The 21,887-nt window shown below is 37.5% G+C and overlaps 1 protein-coding gene across 1 annotated transcript in view; it reads left to right on the plus strand.

The window, feature by feature from the left end:
* LOC143357928 (uncharacterized) overlaps positions 1–21,863 on the plus strand; it is a 52,623-nt gene extending 30,760 nt beyond the window's left edge. The window contains exon 4 of the mRNA XM_076794655.1: positions 18,888–21,863. Coding sequence (XP_076650770.1) covers positions 18,888–18,964 — 77 coding nt within the window. The 3' untranslated portion in view covers positions 18,965–21,863. The remainder of the gene's footprint in view (positions 1–18,887) is intronic.
* The last annotated feature ends 24 nt before the right edge of the window (positions 21,864–21,887 follow it).

The following is a 21,887-nucleotide window of genomic DNA, read 5'->3' on the forward strand; positions in this document are numbered from 1 at the left end:
GCATTTATGACAGAAATGTTTCTTTGATTGTCTTTTTAAGTTTACAAAACCGATCAATCCGCTTGAAACGATGGTCTTGCGTTAATATTGCAAGTCTTCCATTCTTTGGAAGAGTGATACTGTTAAAGTCGTCCAGAGGTTCAGCTTCTAACAAGGTGCCTGGAAAATGCTATTTTCGCGGACCATTTAGACGAGAAGTTTATAAATCAATCTACATAGTAAGTGAGCAGCAGGCAAGCAAAGCCCCGGGAACTGCCTTGTGGCTCTCGTGGTTTGAGAAATATTTAAACTTTTAATCATCTATATATAGTGAATAGTTTATAATTCAATTAGCTATTAAATATATATTTAGTGTGAGGGACCCAATTACTGTGCGGGTACCAACCGCTGTGTCTAAATTATACTTATTTTTAAAGCATAATGAATATTCAAAAAGTGATATTAAATTTTTTCATTCAAATCAGATAATATATATGTTACGTATCTCTTTTGTTTAAATATTCATTATGCATTAAACATAAGTATAATTAACCAGTTAACTGTGCTTGACGAGTATACTCGTCATGAAGAAATGGCAATATTTTGTGTCATGACGAATCCGTATCGTATACTCGTCAAAGCAGCTATAATTCAAACAGCGGTTAATTTTTGCGACGCAACTTAGGTAAACATTTTTCAAAGAGATCGCAACAGCTAACTGGTTTATATAAGCACAGTAATTGATACCCTCACAGTAATTGGGCCCCTTATCCTACATATTTAATAGTTTATAATTTTACTTTTTCATAGTTTATAGTTTAGTTGCCTTCGAAACAGAAATGGTCGGTACAGAGGAAAATCGAACTACGAAACAACCGAGAAACTGACAGTGCAGTGGAATTTGATAAATTGCCACGCACACGTATCGTTCGAAAGAATTCCGCGCGTCTCGTGTTTCATTTAAAAGAACCACGTGCTATTCAATCATGGAATAGAATAGCTATTGCGTTCCCAGTCGCGTTTCTCATGGTTATGTTACCTCCTATGATTGTTACTCGGCTGTCCCTGTTTCTCGAATACCACTGACACTATTATGCGATTGTCCTTACAGCAACGGGAGCTGGTATACGCTAATATTGGTAACGAGTACACAAGTACTATTGATTATCAATATCTGACGCTGTACAGCAAGAGGAATCGCCGACTGATATAATAATTGGGCAAAAATTTTTGTTCATATCGAGCGGTTTGACGGTTCCGTAAGCACAATCGAGCCAATTTTAGCGTTTCAAGTGTCATTGAACGACTTACGTTCTAAATGCCCGACGCGGTACGCGCGAAGCTTCGAGTTGATACGCATATTGTTATACATTCGAGTTATATGCAGATGAAAGAACAATAGATTAAAGTTACTCGGAATTTTTCGAAATTTCCGAAAACTACTCGGAAAAGGGCCAATTGAAAGTATTTACCATTATGGAGAGGTACATATAAATATGGACACAATAAGAAAATTTTAAAAATCGAAACATGAGCGAGGAAAATCGAAAAGTCTTCACAATAGGAGTTTCGGAACCAAGAGGGTGGATCACTGAAATCCAGTTTCCTCATCTGGATAGCAATTTCCTGCGGCTAATCCACTTGGACCAGACAATCAGTGTCAACGAAATTCAATTCTGTTAATTTCGTTGCCACGATAATCGAATACATGGCGAATCTGCGACGCTGTTTTTCAACGTCCAACACTTTCTACCGTTATTCTAACGGTTCGATTGCTTAGTCCCCAATGAAAGCTCTAAGCTAGAAAAAAAAACAGCTAGGAGAAAGGACTATTGGTCGTACATTAAACCGTTTCTATTTCTAACCTGTGATAAATGTACCTCGAACACCGGGCGATGATATATTCCAAAGCCAAAATAATCGAAATTCTATCAAGATTTTCCATTCCTAGGAAAGCAAACTTATGCTTCGTTGAACGGTACTCGGCTTACGGTAATAATCGTACATCACATTCGAAAGAACATTGATTTATGCGAACATATATGTACTTTGTACGTCTGTCCATATGGGTTTCGCTATATGAAATGCTAAATCAATCACATTCGTTCTCACGGCTCAGTCAATTCATTTTGCCGTGCGAAAGGAACGATTCCTTTTCAATTTCTTCAGCCTTGTAACACTGATCTTCGTTGAATCGACTAGACGATTTTTTCGACCATCTTTTTCATATGGTAATTACTATACTGCGGATCTTTATGCGAAATCAGATGTTTCCAAGTCAATTATATTTATAATTATACTCAATCATAACTCTTGATAATTTTAATACGTCAAAAAAAAAAAAAAAATTCGTATTTCTCTTGTTCATTTTTGTTATAAATGCATAAAATCCGCAGTCTAGTAATTAATAACACCGCAACAATGAGAGGCAAAACACGTTAACATCTTCTCTGATATCGTATTCCTTTATCGCTCGAATATTTAAATAACTCGGACTCGGCCGGTAGGCGTGGATTTTCTAAATATTTGGTCGAGTATGTTTATCGACATGTTCGTATAGTAGCAACGTGTGTATGTAGGTATGAGCACGTTCACAGGCACAGGCGCAACACAGGCGCAGACAACTGTATGCAACACGAGGGTTGAGGGGAGGAATGAGACATGAAAAGCGGATAGGTGGCCTGCTAGATCCGTCGCTAAAAATACACGTCGCAATAAACTCAAGGGTGACGTCCACAACATAGATAGGACATATTTACCTGCCCTTAGTTATATTTTCACTCTCCTTCTTTCAACTTACCGTTTAAAAAAGATCTTTTCGCACTGCACTAAATCTTCCTCATGAAAGTTTTAGAGACGCTCGACAAATTTAAAACTGTTCGCCAATGCGCACGAACGATTTCAGAAAAAAAAAAATATTCAATCAAGGGGCTATTCTGGTTTTCCAGGCCGTTTTTCCACCAATTTCTAGCAATTTTTTTTCGAAAGAACTATTCAACTTTTCGCGACAGAATTTTGCACGCGTATTTATAGGCATTTGAAGCAGATAAGTTATTATTATTTTTTTTAATAAAAATATTCGAAATTCCATGAGTTATATATTTTTTTATGCAGCACGTTTTTCAAAACATGCGTTGACTGTTGCCACGATTCCAGTCCTTCAAAAATTTGCCCTGGCATCGAAGAAATGGTTAGTTTCCAAACCTTATAAGCTGCACACACAACGGGCTTTAGGACTTGCTTGTTTTCCATTAATAAAAAATGACGCAGCAGTACGTTAGAGTCTTGTATTGTTGATTAGTTTTCAGGTTTGGAGGTAGTTGCACTTGTCATATCCAAATATGTGTACAAAGTTCTACTTTCGTGTACAAGCCTCCACATGATTAAATAAATGCAGTTACATAGACATTTTGTTTCGCTACATAACTGTGGAAACAATAGTATGCGGAGTATACTACATCTTTCATTTGCGTCGTGTAGCTTCGAAATCGACGTTGCAGTGTATCGCGTGGACCTGAAATACGCGTTTAAAAAGTGCTTGCATACGAAAGTGTGGAGTATCAAAATTATACGTTGTGTCCGCGTTTTTCGTCTGTATTATTATTAATCAATACGATCACTGAGGACCGATAAACAATGAATTTTGGTTCTATAGAACTTTTTCCGTCTTTCTGCACATCGTACCCACGTATTCCATTTCTTTTTTTATACCTCGTTAACCAGTCGTGATCCAGAACACGATGCAGTTTCGCGAAGACATATTGCAAAAATATTTTTACAAAAGCTTGCCGGAAAGAGTGAGTCCGCATTGCGCTGCGCAGAAATGACTCATTTCTGCAAACTTTAACCTCGACGATTTCCGGCTGATTTCCTTCGTTCTGCGCGAAAACTGTCCGGTACCGAAATGAACGCTTTAAGAACGTCGTAAAGCCAACCTTGAAAAGTTGTTATTATCAGATGTACAGAATATTTTTCAAGTAAAACCTGCATGATCGCAGACACGAACGTGAGATGAGAACACTTTCTTTGTCGTCGCGGTAAACATAAATCTCAAGAGGTCTTCCACTTTCACTTTGTTTCACACTATACGATTCGGTTTAATTGCTCCTACAAAATAAAGACAAACCGTATTATCCGTCAGAAAGTGAATGCTCGCGGAAAGGTATACAGTCCCGGACAAAATGATAGCACATGCGTGCTATCTTTAATTTCTCGAAGATCATTTAGAATTTTTGTATGCAACACATAATATCATAATTGTTATGGCGCAAAGAGACGAAACCTCTTTGCAAATAAGGTTGACCTCACTAGCTTTCTGAGCAAGTAGAAGAAATATACAAATTCTGAGGGCGAAATGATAGCACACTTACAAAATTTATACATATATTTTCACAAAAAAGAAAGGTACACAATAATTAACAACAAATTAATAATGGGTGTATCCGCCTTTATTTTCTACTACTTCGAGCATCCGATTTGGTAAGGATTTATATAGCTTTTTAATTGTATCTTGCGACAAATTACCCCATTTTACCTTAATAGCTTCTTTTAATTGTTGAATATTATCGTACTGTTTTCCATTGTTGTATACAGCTCGTGCGAGTTCTCCCCAACAATTTTCAATAATATTCAGGTCCGGGGAGCGTGCAGGCCATGGCATAACTGATACATTTTCTCTTTGAAAAAATTGTTCTACGATTTTAGCTGGATGAATGGCAGCATTGTCATGTTGAAAAATAAATTTACCTTTGGTAATTCGTTGTGCATGTACGTTAATTTGTTGCGAGATCAGATTTATATATTTCTGACTATTAATTTTTCCTTCAAGAAACTGTACATCTGTTTTACCTTTGCATCCAATTCCGGCCCAGATCATCACACCACCCCCACCCGTTTGTCTTCGTTTTGTCACAATTCTTTATTTTTTTAAGTCGTGGTAATAGAATGAAAATCCATTTGGCCCATCCATATTGAACTTCTTTTCGTCCGTAAATAAAATACGTCTTCATTTCTTCTTTCAGTGAATACGTTCTTTTGCAAATATTAATCGCTGCTCCTTATGATGTTTTGTTAACCCTTAAGTGCATAGGTAAACTAAATATTAGGAACATGAATGCATACATGGGGTCCATTGAGGACCCCACTTACTTCTAACTTTGATTACAGCAACAATTTATTTCTGTAAACTTTCTGTAAAACTGTAAAATTTCTGTAAACTAAAAATGGCGCGGCTAAAAGTGTTAACACAAAATCCAACACTGGGGTCCTTTGCGGACCCCACTCATGCATTTAAGGGTTAACGGAGGTTTTTGCTTAATTTTCAATCTGTGAATAAACTTACACTTTTAAGCAATTTCACGTGATGGCAATGTTGAGTTCGAATCAATACGAATAGTAACCCTTTTATCCCGTTCTGATAATGTTGGCGGTCTCCCACAACTTTTTTCCCTTCCATAATTTGCAGGATCTCTTAATAAATCATATACTACCTTGCGACTTCTTTTAACAATCTTTGAAATTTCGGAAACAGTAACATTTTGACTTTTTCATTCAATAATCCTTGCAATTTCAGTTTGACTTAATTTTTTTTCCGCGGCCCATGTCGACGTTTAACTTTGAAACTTGACACTTGCTGTTATCTGCTTGGCAACTCGCAAACTATTGAAAGATATCAGCACAAAGTACAAGTGTGCTATCATTTCGCCGTAAGCATTTGTATATTTGTTCTGCTTGCTCAGAAAGCTAGCGAGGTCAACCTTATTCACTAACATGTTTCGTCTCTCCAGATCGTAACAATTATGATATTATGTACTAAATTCAGAAATACTAAGTAATCTTCAAGAAATTAAAGATAGCACGCAAGTGCTATCATTTTGTCCGGGACTGTAGAAGCGAGCGAAAACATAGGCAGACTGTGTACATTGATAATTTCAACGCGTTCCGTAGGTCAATTTGCGCACGAGTACTCTCAGAACTTCAGTAATAGGCTTTCTAAATACTCGTACCCAACGACTCTCGCTTACGTTACGCAGTATGTATTGGAAACTTGTCGGTCATGCATTCGGACGTGTTGCAACATATTCGAATCGTACATAACGTATCAGAATATGTATAAAAAATGAGAAACATTTTCGTGATGTATTTCCACACACGGTTGTAATAAAGTATTTTCATGATAAACACGATAAAAGGGGGGAAAGTACATCTCCAGGCACTGTGAAAGCAAACTCAGAGGAAGAGAAAGGAAAAAACAAAAGAAATCAGAGAAGCATCGAGACAGATAGAAGTAGAAGTACAGAGGGTGCACTTTCTTTCGCTCCGGAAATCTATTTTCTTGGCAGTGATTTCTGTTCCCGACAGTAAAGCTTACAATTAGATTCTCACGTATCAAGACTTACGTTTGTTCCCTTTCAGCTAAATCGAAATTTCCTTTTATCACGTTTCGCAAATAAACGTCGGAAGAGAATTATTGTGCCATTCGAAACGTAGTCTTTGTCTTCGATCCTTCTTCAGAATTATGCAACAGTGGACATTTTTAAATTGTTTAATTTTTATTACAACGCTATGTAAAGTCACATGAAATCTTATATCGTAGAATAGACTGTAGAATATTTGACCTATCAAATAATTAAAAATATCAATAACAAATTCGTGCATCATAAGCTGCATGATTTGTCATTCCATTTTTTTCTATGGAAATCTTCTTTATGCTACATTTTATGACACACTGAAGACGCGAATACAGCAAAAGAACTAGAAGACGCGATTCTGTTACACTCTGTAAAGGCTACCATTGGGGGCAATACAATGGGGTCGTGAAATCGATATGGGGCGAAAAAGTGCCGTATACACAACTGGAAAACTCATTACCTCTGGGATATCTTTATTGTTGAGTGCTATTGTATATTACGAAAGTACAATCTACATTTTCGAAACATGAGAAAGCGAAATGTACTGTGCAACTATTTTAACAAGTACAATAATTTGTTCATTGTTATCTGAGAAGTATCTTAATTTATGAATAACGTTAACATTTCAATTGTTTTAAATATAATATTTTATTTATGTAAACTTTATTTTAATTGTATTACTACAATACACACCATAATAATATAAGTAATTGATGCCACATCAACTATATAAATTATTAATGAACAAATATTTAAAATAATACAATCAATAATACATGCAATAATTGATTCCGCATCAATTGTACAGTTCGTGCGTAATACAAGCATTTGAAATAATACAATCAGTATTGTACAATAAAATAATACAAGTAACATAATGTACAAATAATACAAAAGATTTTAAAGAGGAAAATATCAAAGAAAGAAAATGCAAAGTCTTTGCAATAATAGAGTTTCTGTAATTTTGGACAGGGGAAATAAAGTGTGAAATTTCGCACCAGCAGTGCATCTTCCGATTCTCGAAAACATTCTCCCACCGTATCTCTATTGATTTCTACCCTTCATCTCTGCTAAATCGTTTGACATATAGGTGTAGAGTGGTAAACATGATATGAAATATTGGCTCGAGCTTGCTAAAGTTTCGTGACTAACATCCCTGTCATCTATTAGTCGAAAGCATCCTGCCTCTCTTACACAGATTACTATTTGTATCTCCGTGCCATAATCTAGAGTAGTTTATCAGAGTAAAGATTCCCAGCAGAATTCCAAAATTGAATGACACTCTGGAATTCGTTAAATCTATTTAGATTTTTTTTCCCAGTTTTTAAAATTGCACCTACCCACTTTCGTCACAAATGCATAAAATCTGCATTCTACTGTGAATCTTTGTGCAATGTCACAATTTTCTGAAGCAATTGCAACAAATAAAAGAATAAAACAATATTCACAAATTCGTTTGAAGCTTGTACTGTTTTATATACACATTTACTTAAACTACGACGCGACGCATATTCTTAACTGCTCAAAACCTATTAAATTGTCTTGTGCAAAATAAATTATGGCTTTATGGGCCTGTTAGTGACGCTAGGCTCGACCAATGAGGGCTGAGCTAGACAACGCATTACGCGGGAAACTGAGGAGCTTTTACTCGCACGACCCCGCACGGTGCATTAAACGCGAACATTCTAGAATATTCCCTAAATTGCACTACAAATTTCCCCCGCTGGACCACGACAATTATACTTCACAAGGTGCTCAGGAACAATTCACGCCAACCACGGTTCTTACGACATCATCCTCTATGTTGAATGAATTGCTTTTCCAGCATAGAATGAAGGTGAAGATTGAAAGATCCTGAAACAGTTTACGTTTGAAGTAGTTTGCCGATCATGTAGCAAACTAATTGTTCTAACTTCTCAAATAAAATTCAAGTCGTATAGTGCAATACTAAAAAAGTTATCGTCTCTTTAAGAGCGTCCGAATGTTACTGGGAGTCTCTCTGTGTATTGTGAGACAATACTAATCCAACGATAAAACTTTTGTGTTTTTAATGCTTCTTTTGTGGAACTTTCGCCAACATATTCGAAACACTTTTCTGACCGAAATGACTCCATACATGGCGCAATTTGCATCACATTTTCTTGTTTAATTCACGATATAGTGGAACCTCTATAATCCGAACTAATCAGTGGAACATGAATGTTTGGATAATAAAACACCTAGCTACAGTGCTACATTAAATCTTCACCAGTTTGTACAATAAACTGTGGTGCACCTATATGGATCACAATAGATTGAACGTGAACAATTGAAAATTCAGGCTAATCGGATAATCGAGGTTCCACTGAATGGTCAATAGAACAAGCACCGAATTGTGTCATGTTTGGTCTCATTTTAATCAGGAAAATTCCACAAATACCTTAGTAGAAGTTTTATGAAAAAATAATTGAGAACAAAATGTTTTGTCCTTGGATTAGTATCATCTCACCGACACATCTAATCCTGTGTCACGTAACACTCCACGGTGATCGAGCTTCTGGGCTCCTCAAAGGGAGCCCTGCGGTAGTGTGGATAAATGTTTCACAAGTGTTGCGCGCATCTTTTCCACGTATATCGAGACGTTAATGTATGATTCAACACTGCTGTTGTTCCTGCAGCTCCGCTCAAAATGGTAGCTTACGTCTGGGTCGTACGCGTGTCCGCCGTTTAAGTGGATTAAGGCTCGCTGCAGGTGCCGCATGTTAATCACCTACTCTAATGTCCTTCTCCTACGAGAACAAATTCCGCTGATGGGCTCAAATAATCCTGGTAGTTAAGCAGTGTCCAAGCGAGAAACTCTTCGCCGCTGGAACAGTCGAGCGGCTTAAGTGCCGTCGCCGAACGAACTGCTTACAAGAAAATGGCGCGATTTATCTGACTTCTTCTCGCCTATTAGCAATGTTGCCCTATTTCTTGCTTGAATGAAGGCGCAAGATAATTGAGTACTCAATCTGTAGTACTTGACCTCTTGCACTGTTTTGCGGTTATAGTGATTAGAAATTCTGCATATCGCGATGTTTTCTTTCTAATTCCCCGGTGATAAAAGGTCGTTGCGTGAACGGAGTAACTTGACGGATAATAATTGCAAACTGAAACGTGAATCTTCTACACTGAGATTGACATTGCAAGAGGCTCGGCTCTATCATACTGTTGAGTGGCTCTCGTTCGAACCTCGCTTATACTTTTTCAAGGTCCTCTTCCTCCCCGGCATCCGTTTCGGGTGTAATAATGTGGCCCAGATATCGGTTTTCCCAGCAGCATAGGTGGCATTTTTCTTTTCTCCGTGGCCATAAAGATAGTAAAAGAACAGCTAAATCATCCAGAAATGATGAGAACAGCGCGATTTACGCAGCTCGTACATTCGATTCCGTCGTCTTCTAAAAGGCAACCACGGTGTTTTTTTTCTTTTTTTTTAAACAAATGGGGTATTCTTTTAAGTGAATCACATAAAAGAAGTGACAGATGCGGGCACTCTATCATTTTAGCTTGATAAAAAAAGTTAAAAAATCAGAAAAATAACAATCCTTTCGCGTCGCTTGCATCGGTGTGAGTCTCACCGATACTCGACCCCTCGCTGGCTCGGTCGTCGAGCGTGTTTATCGCTTGACCGGTTCCATGGGGGATCCCCTCAGTGGTGGGGATAAAATTTGGACAGTTACGGCAGAGACCTTTGCGACAGTCACGGAGATAATACTGTACTATTCAAAAGGCGAATTACATAAAGCGTCAAACTAGAGTGAACGATGTCGAAGCAAAGGCGGGATTCGAACAATCGTCGGCTGTCCCGTTCGTCATCCGAGCGGAAGATCTTCTATGTGGAGGATGCGTCGTTGGACCCAACCTACAACCCGTCCCCGGATATATGCCAGCGGTTGTACAATTACGACGCATCGTATCCCCCGGAGGATCATCCCCGTTCGTCCATTTGTGCCCCTAGTTTGGACGCAGCCGGGTTCCCGTTGGGCGAAAACTCGGCGCTTTATATGCCGAGCTCAGACGATGAACTGCGACATAGCGTTCCCGCACGGTCAAAAACCGGCGGCCAGAGGCAGGGCAGAAAACATTCGGAAGTTGATCTGCAGTCTCGGTCCAGTCGGCGGTCCAGCGTGCAATCCAGCCGTTCGAGGATAAACAGCTGCAGCAGGCCAACGCCGTTAGGTAGGAAACAATTGGGTCATCAGACTTTTCGATCGATGAGAAACGCGCGTGGTTTCCGCTCGCGTTCGCTGACGCAATAACGATTTCGGCGTTCGCTAATTGCGTTATCCAATTGATCGGTTCGATGTATCGCACCTGGAAAAAAGTCTCGGGGAGTCAATGCCTTGATTGACATCGGTCCAGGCGTTAACCGTTTGGTACAACGGCATTTCATTCTTTGCCGTGCCTTTTGTGTTCGGGAAAGGCGGACTTGAACGTTCGCGATAACGCGACGAAAATTGATACGAGTTCGAATCGTATCGTCCGGAATGAGATTCTGTGAGTGACACGCGATAGAACAGCTCCACGGGCTGCGTAGTTCTAAAAACAAAAAGCGAATTCACGGTGGCTCGAAAGTAATTGAAAAGCGTATCGCACCGATAACGTAGGCATGTCGTTTAAATCATGCCTGTCAACGAAGGCAACGCCTGAAAATTAAATTTTGGGTTTTTACGCGTGCTGTCCAGCGTGTTTCGTGAAATCTAGAACGATTTTGATGGTCGATTCCGCAGCCGATCGAAAAAGTATTTAAACACTACATTTCCGATTCCCGAAAAATTGTCGACATTTAAACTGTGATCATTTCGTAAAAACAAATAGTACAACCATATGTCTGGACTCATTTTAAAGCTTGACGCCTCTGTTTCTCGCGAGGCAGTGTTTGTTTTCGTCCACGATATTTTTACATGATGTAACAGGTGGGAAACTGAAGACTCATTTTTCCTGAAAAATGCTACAACTACGAGCGTTTTCGAAAACTTAGGTTTAAAGGTTGAAGCCTCCTCTTCAAAGCAACTGCTTAAAAATTGATGTACGATTGTTTTTAACGACTTTATGGAACAAAAATCAGGAAGAAATTTATCACAGACATTTGAATGTATAGCATTTTTTAGAAAAAGTAGTTATCGGATTGCATTTTATACAACCAAGTCGCCACTTACCTCGATTGGTAATTATTCCTTTCCTTCGATTGGTTCCGATCTGCAACAATAGCTATCGGCTAATTGCGTTCGATTAGTCCTCCCTATAGTGCATGCTCCCTCGACAGTCTAATCCTCTGCTGCGGTTGATCTTCCTCCGAGGACCTTGTCCGTGATACGTGCGATAAACGCAGTGCGGAATTATGGCAGCACGAGTCGTTCCAACTTTTTATGGCATCGTAATGCATTCCCACCCCACGGGACGGTTGCTGACCTGTCAGCATCCTTGAGGAGTCCAAAGATGATCGTTGGTTCACTGATGTTCACATAGTAAACGACAAATGAAAATTCTACATTTTTTTCGGTGAATTTTCGCGAAAGGAGTCTTTTCTCGTGGAATTGCGCTTACGGTTATACAATCTATGGCAATAGATACAGGTTTTCACGTAGTTTTGAATATGATACCTTCCAGATGGCGGCTTTCATTCGCGATACACATTCGTAATCGATTTTTGAAGCTCTGCATCACCCGGTGGGTTATTTGCGGCGGTATTGCTGCAATTTCTTGGCGTATAGTAGCCTTCGAATCATCGGTGGTCCTTGGTCGATGTTTGCAGATTTCGGCTTTCAAATCGAAGTGAAGAGAAGTGAAAATGAGCGATTATACTGGCCGTCGAACGCCATTACGTATTGCGTAAAAAACGATTTTTAACCTTTCATTTGCGCGAAACTCACTCTACAAAATGGCACTACGATTGATTAATTGGAAGAGTCTGTCGTCAGTTTAGACAATTGAGTTCTTGGTGACAGTTTCAAACTTCGGGAAGACGATGGATTTATCCGCTTAGTCTGTATCGTGGTTAGATCATCCTAATAGCTATGATAAATTCGGAACCTCAGGGGTAGATTTCCTCGGGGAGATTGGCTGATAAACATCGTCCCAAATGCTTGGGTACCATTCTGTGGGGATGGTACAACCTCAGAAAGGACATCGGTGGAAATATGAGAAGATCCTAATCTTACCTCTTGGCAGGATTGCTAGTGAGATACAGAACTCGTCGTTTAACACCCTTCAAATCGGAATAACTTTTTTTAGAGTAGGCCAAACGACTTGTTTCTCGTTTTCGGACGTTCACAGTTTCGTACATTCGTGTAATCCAATTTGTCTAGGAAACGTAACATACGGTTCCTCTACTTTGTAAAATTGGAACGCCTGTTACGGATATCTACATACATTCATATTCGCGAAATCAGATCTTTCGACTGGTTCACCAATTGCAAATGCGTATGCGAGACAAGATTCCGGTGTTCAACGATTTGAATCACGTCCAAATTTAACGAACAAAGAGTTTGCATTAAATTTTGTGTTAGAAACGAAACTAACCACTCTAAAGCTATCGAAATGTTGCAGAAAGCCTTCGAGAATGCGTGTTTTTATAGATCGCTTGTGCTTGAGCGGTGCAAGATGCTGAAGACGGCCGAAAAGAGCACGCGAAAGTCGGTCGATATTCAGGATTCGAACGATCAATAAACAATGCTAGTTGGATACCGTGTAATGTTTGCGTAATCCAGTCCGGGAAAAACTGTTGAATTTATGCAAAATAAACACTCGAACTTTGCACTTCGGTGCAGAAAGCTCGATGAAATCAATCCAACCAAACTCAACCCACCAAAACTTTTCACATTTCTTACAATGACAATGAATGCAATCCTAAAACCGTTCGCTTGCTTCTTTCGCAATAAACTCGTGACACATAGGAACTACTTCTACTTTAAAGTGCCAAATTAATAAAACTTGCGTTTACCATTGTTCGTCGCAGCGATATTATACCGTGCATAAGTATAACTCACAGAGTCTCATTCGTGTGGCAAACTGATTAACATTATTTTAAGAAAGCAGCCTGTCTGTAAATGAATGAATTTACAACTGTCTATAATTGAAAGCTTATTTTGTAGCGTACTTGTATTGTTAGCACCTAATGATTACAAGTCGTTTAACGCAAAAGTGGTGTAAGTCAATATTTGTCTGTTTTGCTTAATACCACGTCTCAAGGATTTAGTTGTTATTAAATAAAAAAATAGAATTTTAGCGTGGCTTGTATAAGGCAAGCGTAACATCCGTATATACTGCTGTGTTTCATAGATCTTTTGCTTAATTCTTCATTTTTGTATTAAACAGCTCACGTAAAACACAGAGAGCTATTATCAGGTATAAAAGTAACATTTCCTCAATCATTTTACCTTATATGCAAACAATACTGTGAACGAGAAAGTTTGTTGTCGATTTCGTAATAATATTTTAAAAGGGATAGAACAAACTGTAAACTAAGATTAAACAATTATAATCTGTAGGAAATGGTAGAAGGAATAGCTCCGTCAGACCAGCAAAGTCTCGCAGAGCGAGCAATGCTCGTAGAAAGGACTCTGTTCGACCTGTAAAGAACGAAATAAAAGAAGCACGAGGAAGCGTGGAAGATGCCGAGAATTCGGAACAAGCAAGACGACATCGCCGAATCACGATGATCATCCTGGGAACCTTTATTTTCCTTCTGGTTGCATCGATTCTTGCAGTGGTGGTTACCTTAACTCAAAGTACTTTTCTGAGACCCGCCACAGGGTCAAAGGAACTTGCTGAACATCGAGCGCCACGTAATTAATCGTTTCAACATAGCTCTTAACTTAAATTCTTACGAATACAATTTAACTATATCACACAAAATCGTAACTGGTATGAAAAAACAGATACATGCATCTTCAAAAAGTTATACCTCGGATTATACCGTCCAAATGAGTTGTTCTGGAAAACGCAATTCCACGCTTAACATAAAGATGTAAGAATTAAAAAAATACAGATTATTATAAATTGGTTTAAAGTGCTTCATAATCGCGTTCTATCGATACTGCGTAATATGGTAACAAACATGATACTTATTATTAGCACTAATAAGTATCTCATTGAATCCATTCAAGTAGTGGCAATGTTTATCACGATTACCACTCATAAGTATCACTCCAACGTTATTTTTAAAACAGCTAATCAGTGTTTCCTTTGTTTGACGATCACAAAAAATATTGTTGTGTATATCAGATTATTCGGTAGACGTGTAAGATTATCAAATTCTGTAGATCATGAAAACATGTGCGTTGATTTGTCAGGTAGTGTTTTTTCCGTTGAAATACTGTTTTTCCCCTTTTTAGTAAAAGATATTGATCTTCAAAAATATATTTGTTTATTTTGCAAAATAGAGCTGTAATCTCTCTGTGTGAAGCATTATTGATTAATGATTAATCTAATGATGATCTAATTTTTTTTTCTATGCGTGCACCAACATAATCCTCTTACTGACAGGAAGGAACAACCTTGCCTTCGCGACCTCGTAGCCACACACTCTACGAATAATGCGCCTATGTTTTAAGCAGCGCAACTTCGAAACTACTCACCGCGCCTAACTTTCTCTCGTTATTCTCCTAAAATATCCACGTGACAATCGATACTCGGATGACTTAACGTGATCACCACCTGACGACAGTAGCCCTTAGCCCCATATATCATCCCCTTGTGCCACTGTACGCGTTTTAAGTGCCTATCATAAATCCTTCGAAACCTGAAGAACCCATCAGTCTTCGACTTCGCTTAACATACGTTGTGTTCTCGACGTGACTGCTATCGAAACTCGATCTGGTTAATGACTGCTCGTTCAGTGTTACCGGAATAGCTATTTCAACTTTAACCCTTAACCTTTATGTCAGTACCCGTGGACCTACTGACAATTTCTTTTTCAAACTTTCTTAATATTCCTTTTAATATCCTAATATCTTTTAACATTAAACTCTTTTTAATATTCCAATTTAATATCAGCTTGTTCAGAAATAGCAAAATTGTTCCAGATTTTAACTAAATTTACGACATAAAAGTATGTGCTGAAACTATAAAGTAATACGTCATTGAACGTCGTAGAAAATATTGGCTACCGACATGAGGGTTAAAGGGGTGTTCCCATTCGATTTATGGGGTAAACAATTTTTAAATTGTTATGGGTGTTTTGATTAAACAATTTCTTAAACATTGAATATAATTATTACTTTCCTATCCGCAATAATAGTCGATTGCAATATTCGTAACACAATTTTGTTGACTTCAAACGCAGGCAACTTGTCACTGTAAAAACAGTAGTTGTATTTCAGACAACTCATTAAGACTGGCAGAATAAAGTATAACTTTTTGAAAAAGCGCTTCATATCTGTCTAATTTTATAAGAATATTTACAGTTACTCATAGTTAAAGTGGAAGTGTCAACTTAAAATATCATTTTTACTAATTATAATAATCGACAATGAAATTTTTACTCTCACGAAAAAGTTCAGATGTCTGTCATACATGTTGGAACGTTGAAACCGAATCTGGTAACAAATTTTCTATATCGCATTAATTTAAAAGAAAATAATAATTTGCTTTACGATTTCATTTTTCTTTTGTAGCGTTAAACTGTTGATTAGGCGAACTATTTGTTATTCATTATTCACTGTTCCACTCCTGAAATGAAGACGCGATTTCGAAACCTTTCGTTGTATTTATCAGAAACTGTTTCCGTGACATAAGAAACAAAATCAAAGTGAAACGACGCGACGCTTCGAAGGTACACCTCTCCTAAAATACTTCATAAAAGCTCCTCCACCGGTTTCATATAATGTTCTTCTTTTCAATTTTCTTGAGAATTATAGTATACGCTTTCAAGTGCCTCTCGAACGTTGTTCCTAACTTCGTTTAGTTTTAATTTGAAGTTGATGTTCCTGAAATGCATTTTCTCTTCAGCTCGAACGAAAGCATACCTACCATCAATTTTTCTTCAGCGACGTGAGGCAACAGTTTTTTTTTTTGTTAAAGTTGCTTTTACAAAATGATGGAAAAAGGAAAATTGCTTACACGTCACTTTCTTCAAAAACACCTGATGATAGTCGTAGGAATTTCTTTTTTTAGTTAGACGATTAGGTTAATCTCAAGAATTTATTTATATGCGTAGAGATCACTTCTGAGAGGACGTATGTTTCTCAATAGCAATCTTCGCAATACTTGGGCCGGACAACGGATACCATCAAATTTCACAAACAAAAATTATCGATACTGGAGAAACTTTTAGATTAGATTTGATTGATTCATCAATCAAATTGGTACATTCATCAATCTAAGAGATTAATTTCTTGTACCGAAAAGCAGCGTAATCTGTTTGTCGCAGTTACAATTTTGTGAAAAAATGTCTAATTTTCGAAAGTGTCGAATATGCTTGCAATATTACAAAAATAAATTCGGCACATTGAAATTAATGAAATACATCTACTTTTCTGTGAGGAGATTTCAATGTCGACTAATGTTACTAAGCATAATTTGAGGTCTGCTCAAATAATCACCCGATTTTGGAGGATGGATGAAAAAGATATAAATACTGTACAAATACTTTTATTATGCAGAACGAACAATGTGTTCCAAGTTATTTCCTCGATCAAACACATTGTTATTTCATTGTAATGCTTGAATTATGCTATGGTGGAATTAATCGTAGCTTTTCATATTCCTGAAAGCAAATTCATTGCTTCCTAAATCCTTGATTGGGGAATTAATATCGCAAAAGGTTTGCCTTTGGAAGTACACGATAATAAATAAATTTCGTAATGTCTATCACTTCTTTTTCATTTCCCGTTCAAAACCGGGAGATCAGTCTGTCGGACCACCGTACTTAACAAATTAAGTTAGAGTAATTAAAAATTACACCCGCAGAAATTTATGTAGGTAAAGATTTATTTATTGGTAAAGACTTTCTTAGATCAGCAATAAAGTCCGTCCAGTATATTTTATCGCAGTTCTTGTTTCAACAAATTTACAAGTAACAAGCACATAACAAGTTACAAAAGAAGAAGAGGGGATAACGATTTTCTTATTTCGAAATAAAAAGCGTCGTCTTATATCGGAATAAAATTGTACATATTGATGGTCGCTCGAGCTTGTCCCGGTTAATACACATTTCTGCTATCATTCTACTATTCATTCTCCAACTTGTATGAACTTCTAACTCACTTACAATGTTTAGAAAACACCGCACAGAACATTTTGGAGAGGTAAAAATGTCTGCACAATTCAAGAGCTTGAAGTTAGTTCAATGAATTGATGACTACAATTTATTTAAACTTTAAAGGTATCAATACGGGATCACGGATGCCGATTAGACAGTTTAATGTTCCCAGTCCAGAGCCTGCTGTCAGTTCAGTGTAGTTTTTAGTCACCAAGGTGGTCTGAAGTACAACACCCGTACCATTTTGACAGAATTTTTCGGTAATTCCCATAGCAACCTGTCCGGATGACCTCGTAGTCCAGTTTTTGAAGGTCATCCAATCTAACACTCGGATTAAGAACCCCTTGAATGGTACCAAATGAGATACCATAGTAAAGTCAAATAGAAAATATAGATTTATTTCCAAATAAAATTTACTTGACATGAAACCAAATAAAATATTTATGTAGTGTAGGCTTTCCGCATAGAGACCCTCATTTAAAAGAAATCGAATTTGAAAATTTGCCGCGTGCCGCTAAGAATACAGGCACAGTAATCTAAAACACACACTCCTGACGAATTTTCAAATTCAATTTTTTCTGGCATACTGCTTTTATATTTTATTTACTTTTTCTCATTGTTTCGACATGATCTTCGAAACACCCAGGCCGTTGCACACTTGAGTACACACACACTTCTATTAGCGTAGCCCTTTCAAACAGACAACTATGTCCTTTTACATACACGACTATAAACATTTACCACATTCTATTGTATTTCCCCTAGGCAAGACATAATATTTAAAAACATTCATCCTGTTCGTTCATTCACTTTGAAACATACAAACGCCTCCATTCAAGTAGCGATATAATTTTATCCTTTACTATTGTCCTCTAATTACGTGTTTTATAGCAAGATGAAAATATGTACACTCGATCCAAAAAGTATTTGAACACTAACTTTTCAATTCTTGAAAAATTGTCCACATTTTAAACTGTGATAACGTGCTAATAAAAATAGTACACTAGTAAATCTAGATTCATTTTAAAACTCGAAGCCTCTACTTTTGCAACCCACTAGATGACTAGATCATGGAAAACTATCTTAGTTTTAACTAGATTATGGAAATAGAGACTTCAAAATTGAATATCAGCTTACTACTGTACAATATTTGTTTACAAAATTCGAACCGTTTAAATGTAAACAATGTGCCAAAAATTCGAAATTTGAAGTTCAAATATTTGTAGGATCCGCTGCAGAAGTATGCTGTCGGTATTAACGTGTGCTTATGTTTTCAGTGCGCAAGGAAAACGAGGAACTGTTGAACTCTCTGAACAGGGACTACTCGGCCGAAAACACGACGGTACCTCCGTAAGAAGTTCGTTCCGAGGGAAAGATCGGTTGTTTCGATGCGCATTCGAACGAACGTTTAACCCGAGGAAGGGAGACGAAACGAAGTGAATTTGGGACAAGAACCGCAAAATAGGAGAGGACGATGGCAACCTCATTCCGGAGCGTCAGAATTGACGGTCGCTTTTTCGGAACGGCGTCGAAGTTTTCTTACGACAGTAGCTGCGATCGTGTTCGTGACGTTTTCGATACAGCCACGAAGATTCCGAGTTTCATTTGTTCGTATTAGTGCTGTGTATACGTCGGTCAATTTGTCGATTCCGCATTAATATGGACCCCTAATTAGATCTTCAAGGTAGAATCGATTCTGCGACTTCGTCACTTTCGTTTCTAAAAGACGTGTAAGTTCGCTTTTTCGATCGCATAGTCGGAAGTACGTTCTTTGCGAGAAATCACGCAAAGAATACGAATCTGTGCGTGTTAAATTCGTGGCGATTGTGTCTCGCTTTGGTCAGCTCGTTATCAATGTTATTACGACGAGTTAGAAGATCGTACGAAATTTGTTACGACCATGTCAAAAACAATATAATGTCGAATCGCGTGTTCCTTTGATACACGAACGTTTTGCTCGACGTAAGAACTCGATTTAATTTCTGACAGAATACTGGGTCGTTCGGAAAGTTCTGCGAGTTTATTGTTAAAAATAATTTGTGCATCTTGCCCAATTGTTTCAATCGGTTACAAATAGTATCTCTGCCTTTCTCCAACTGTTTTGTAAGCTCGTTTGTTGATTTAGAAATTCTCTCTTCAAGACAAGTTTCGTCCAACGAAAGTAACAGTTTGTCTGTTTTCAAATCAATGAGCTTCCACTGTGTCTCTTATCAGATGAGTCAAAATCTCTGTTTCTAATCCATTTATACCAGTGTCCAAATGTATCTGCAGATATAATATTGCCATCGTAAGCTTCCTTAATCGATTTTGCCTTTGCAGCCTTTTTCAGGCTGCATTTTAAACCACAGTTATAAAACCATTTTTCGGAAATCTGAGGAATACACTGTGCATATTCATTTTGGAATACCTAATTCGTAACAAAAAAAAAAACAAAAGATGCCTTCTATGAGCAATCCACAGAATTTTCTAAACGGCCTGATATAATTTACGAATCGACCCAAAGCAAGTACCTGAAGGGTACGAGCGAAATTCCGAGCAAATTCTTGTTGGAAGGAAGGTTGAAATGTTAATATTTTTGCAACAAAGTAATTTCTCTTCTCATTCCATAAGAATGCCAAAAATTGTTACGAAAGTTATTCCATTGGAGCTGCTGAAAAAGACAATTTTAAGAGAGAGAGAAAGAGAGAGAGAGGGGGGGCGGGGGAGTAGTGTTTGCAAGGATGTTGAAATTTACGCAATCGTTTAGTTATTAAAATTAAGTGAAACGGTTTTTAGAACTCGAACTTTCGTTCACGATACCAGCGTTACTTTCAAGTGAAATTATATAATAATTCCGATATAATTTATTATACTTCGCGAAAGTCTTCCACTTTAAGAGATAATCTATGTACTCGGATGTTACGGGAGAAACGTTAGGTTGGTGCAAAAATAATTGCGGTTTTAGTTCTTGAATGTTAAAGTTATTTTGCTTTGCGAATGTTACGAAGCGTTTGAACCCTCCGTATGCTATGCCGGAGTCATTCGTGACCCGTCGCGATTCCGATATAAGACGACGCTTTTTATTTCGTAATAAGAAAATCGCTATCCCCTCTTCTACTTCCTTGACTTCTTTGAAACTGATGACTTGAAATCAGTAGCGAAGTACAAACTAATGAAAACCGCAATTATTTTTGCACCAAACTAACACATTGTTATGTCTATTGTTTATTTGTAAGGAGATGTTCGTATGATTTCAGCTGTTGTTACATGACCACGCATGAAACCTTGTAAACGAACTGTATATTTAGCATCGAGCATTGATCCTTAGAGAAGTAGACGGTATAATTGCTGTTGTCGGTTGTTTGTAAAATATAAACTGTCTCGAGAGTTAGACGAAACGGTGTCTGTTGTAAAATTACGTTATCGTAGTGCAGAGCGAGAGAGAGAGAGAGAGAGAGAGAGAGAGAGAGAGAGAGAGAGAGAGAGCGAGTATTACATGTAAGATTTTGTACATTAAGAAGAGTAGCGGTGCGATTAAAAAATTCTTTTCCGTTACACTCTAGCATACGTATCTTCCAGTAACTAATTTAACGTGGAAGCAATAGTGTTTTTTTTTTAACGGAGTTCATTTCACAGTGAAATGTAATTAATCCTTTGATCGTCCATCCCCTTTGACCTATAAAAAAAGTAGCTCTCGTAAATAAACGCGTCGACGACTTGTTTCGAGGAATGTTGTTTAATGTACTGTCCAAAGAATACGAAGTAGGGACTTCCATTATCCGAATACAATACTTCTTTCTACTAGACTGTGTGCGTACCCTTATTCGAAGAGCGACGAATGAATGTTTCCTTACTTCGAAACGTACACATGTGCCTCTGAGAAAAAGGCTTGGATGCTTTGAACAAATTTTTTAGAAGATATGATTTTGTTTAGATTGGCCTAAAAATATATTAAATCCTGATGCGACGCTTGAAATATTTTATTGTTTTCTTCCATTGTGTAACTTCATTGTATTGATGGTACCACTATGTCCAGAAGCCATTTCGAATCCAGCAAAATTTCAAAATTATACCTACTGATTTTTAAAATCATTCGGAGTATTTTTCGTCAGCATGTATAATGCATGATGTTTGCGTTATTACTAAACCTCGTTTTCTCATAAATAAAAAAAAGAAAGAAGTTCTATTGCGTTTTTTATATGTTCTTAAAGTTACATAATTTTTTGTGAAGTAAGCGAGACTTTCAATACGAATGTAGCAATCTCACAAGTGTTATAAACCCAGGAATTAAATAAATA

This window comes from Halictus rubicundus, chromosome 10 (assembly GCF_050948215.1).
Source record: "Halictus rubicundus isolate RS-2024b chromosome 10, iyHalRubi1_principal, whole genome shotgun sequence".
Classification (NCBI taxonomy): domain Eukaryota; kingdom Metazoa; phylum Arthropoda; class Insecta; order Hymenoptera; family Halictidae; genus Halictus; species Halictus rubicundus.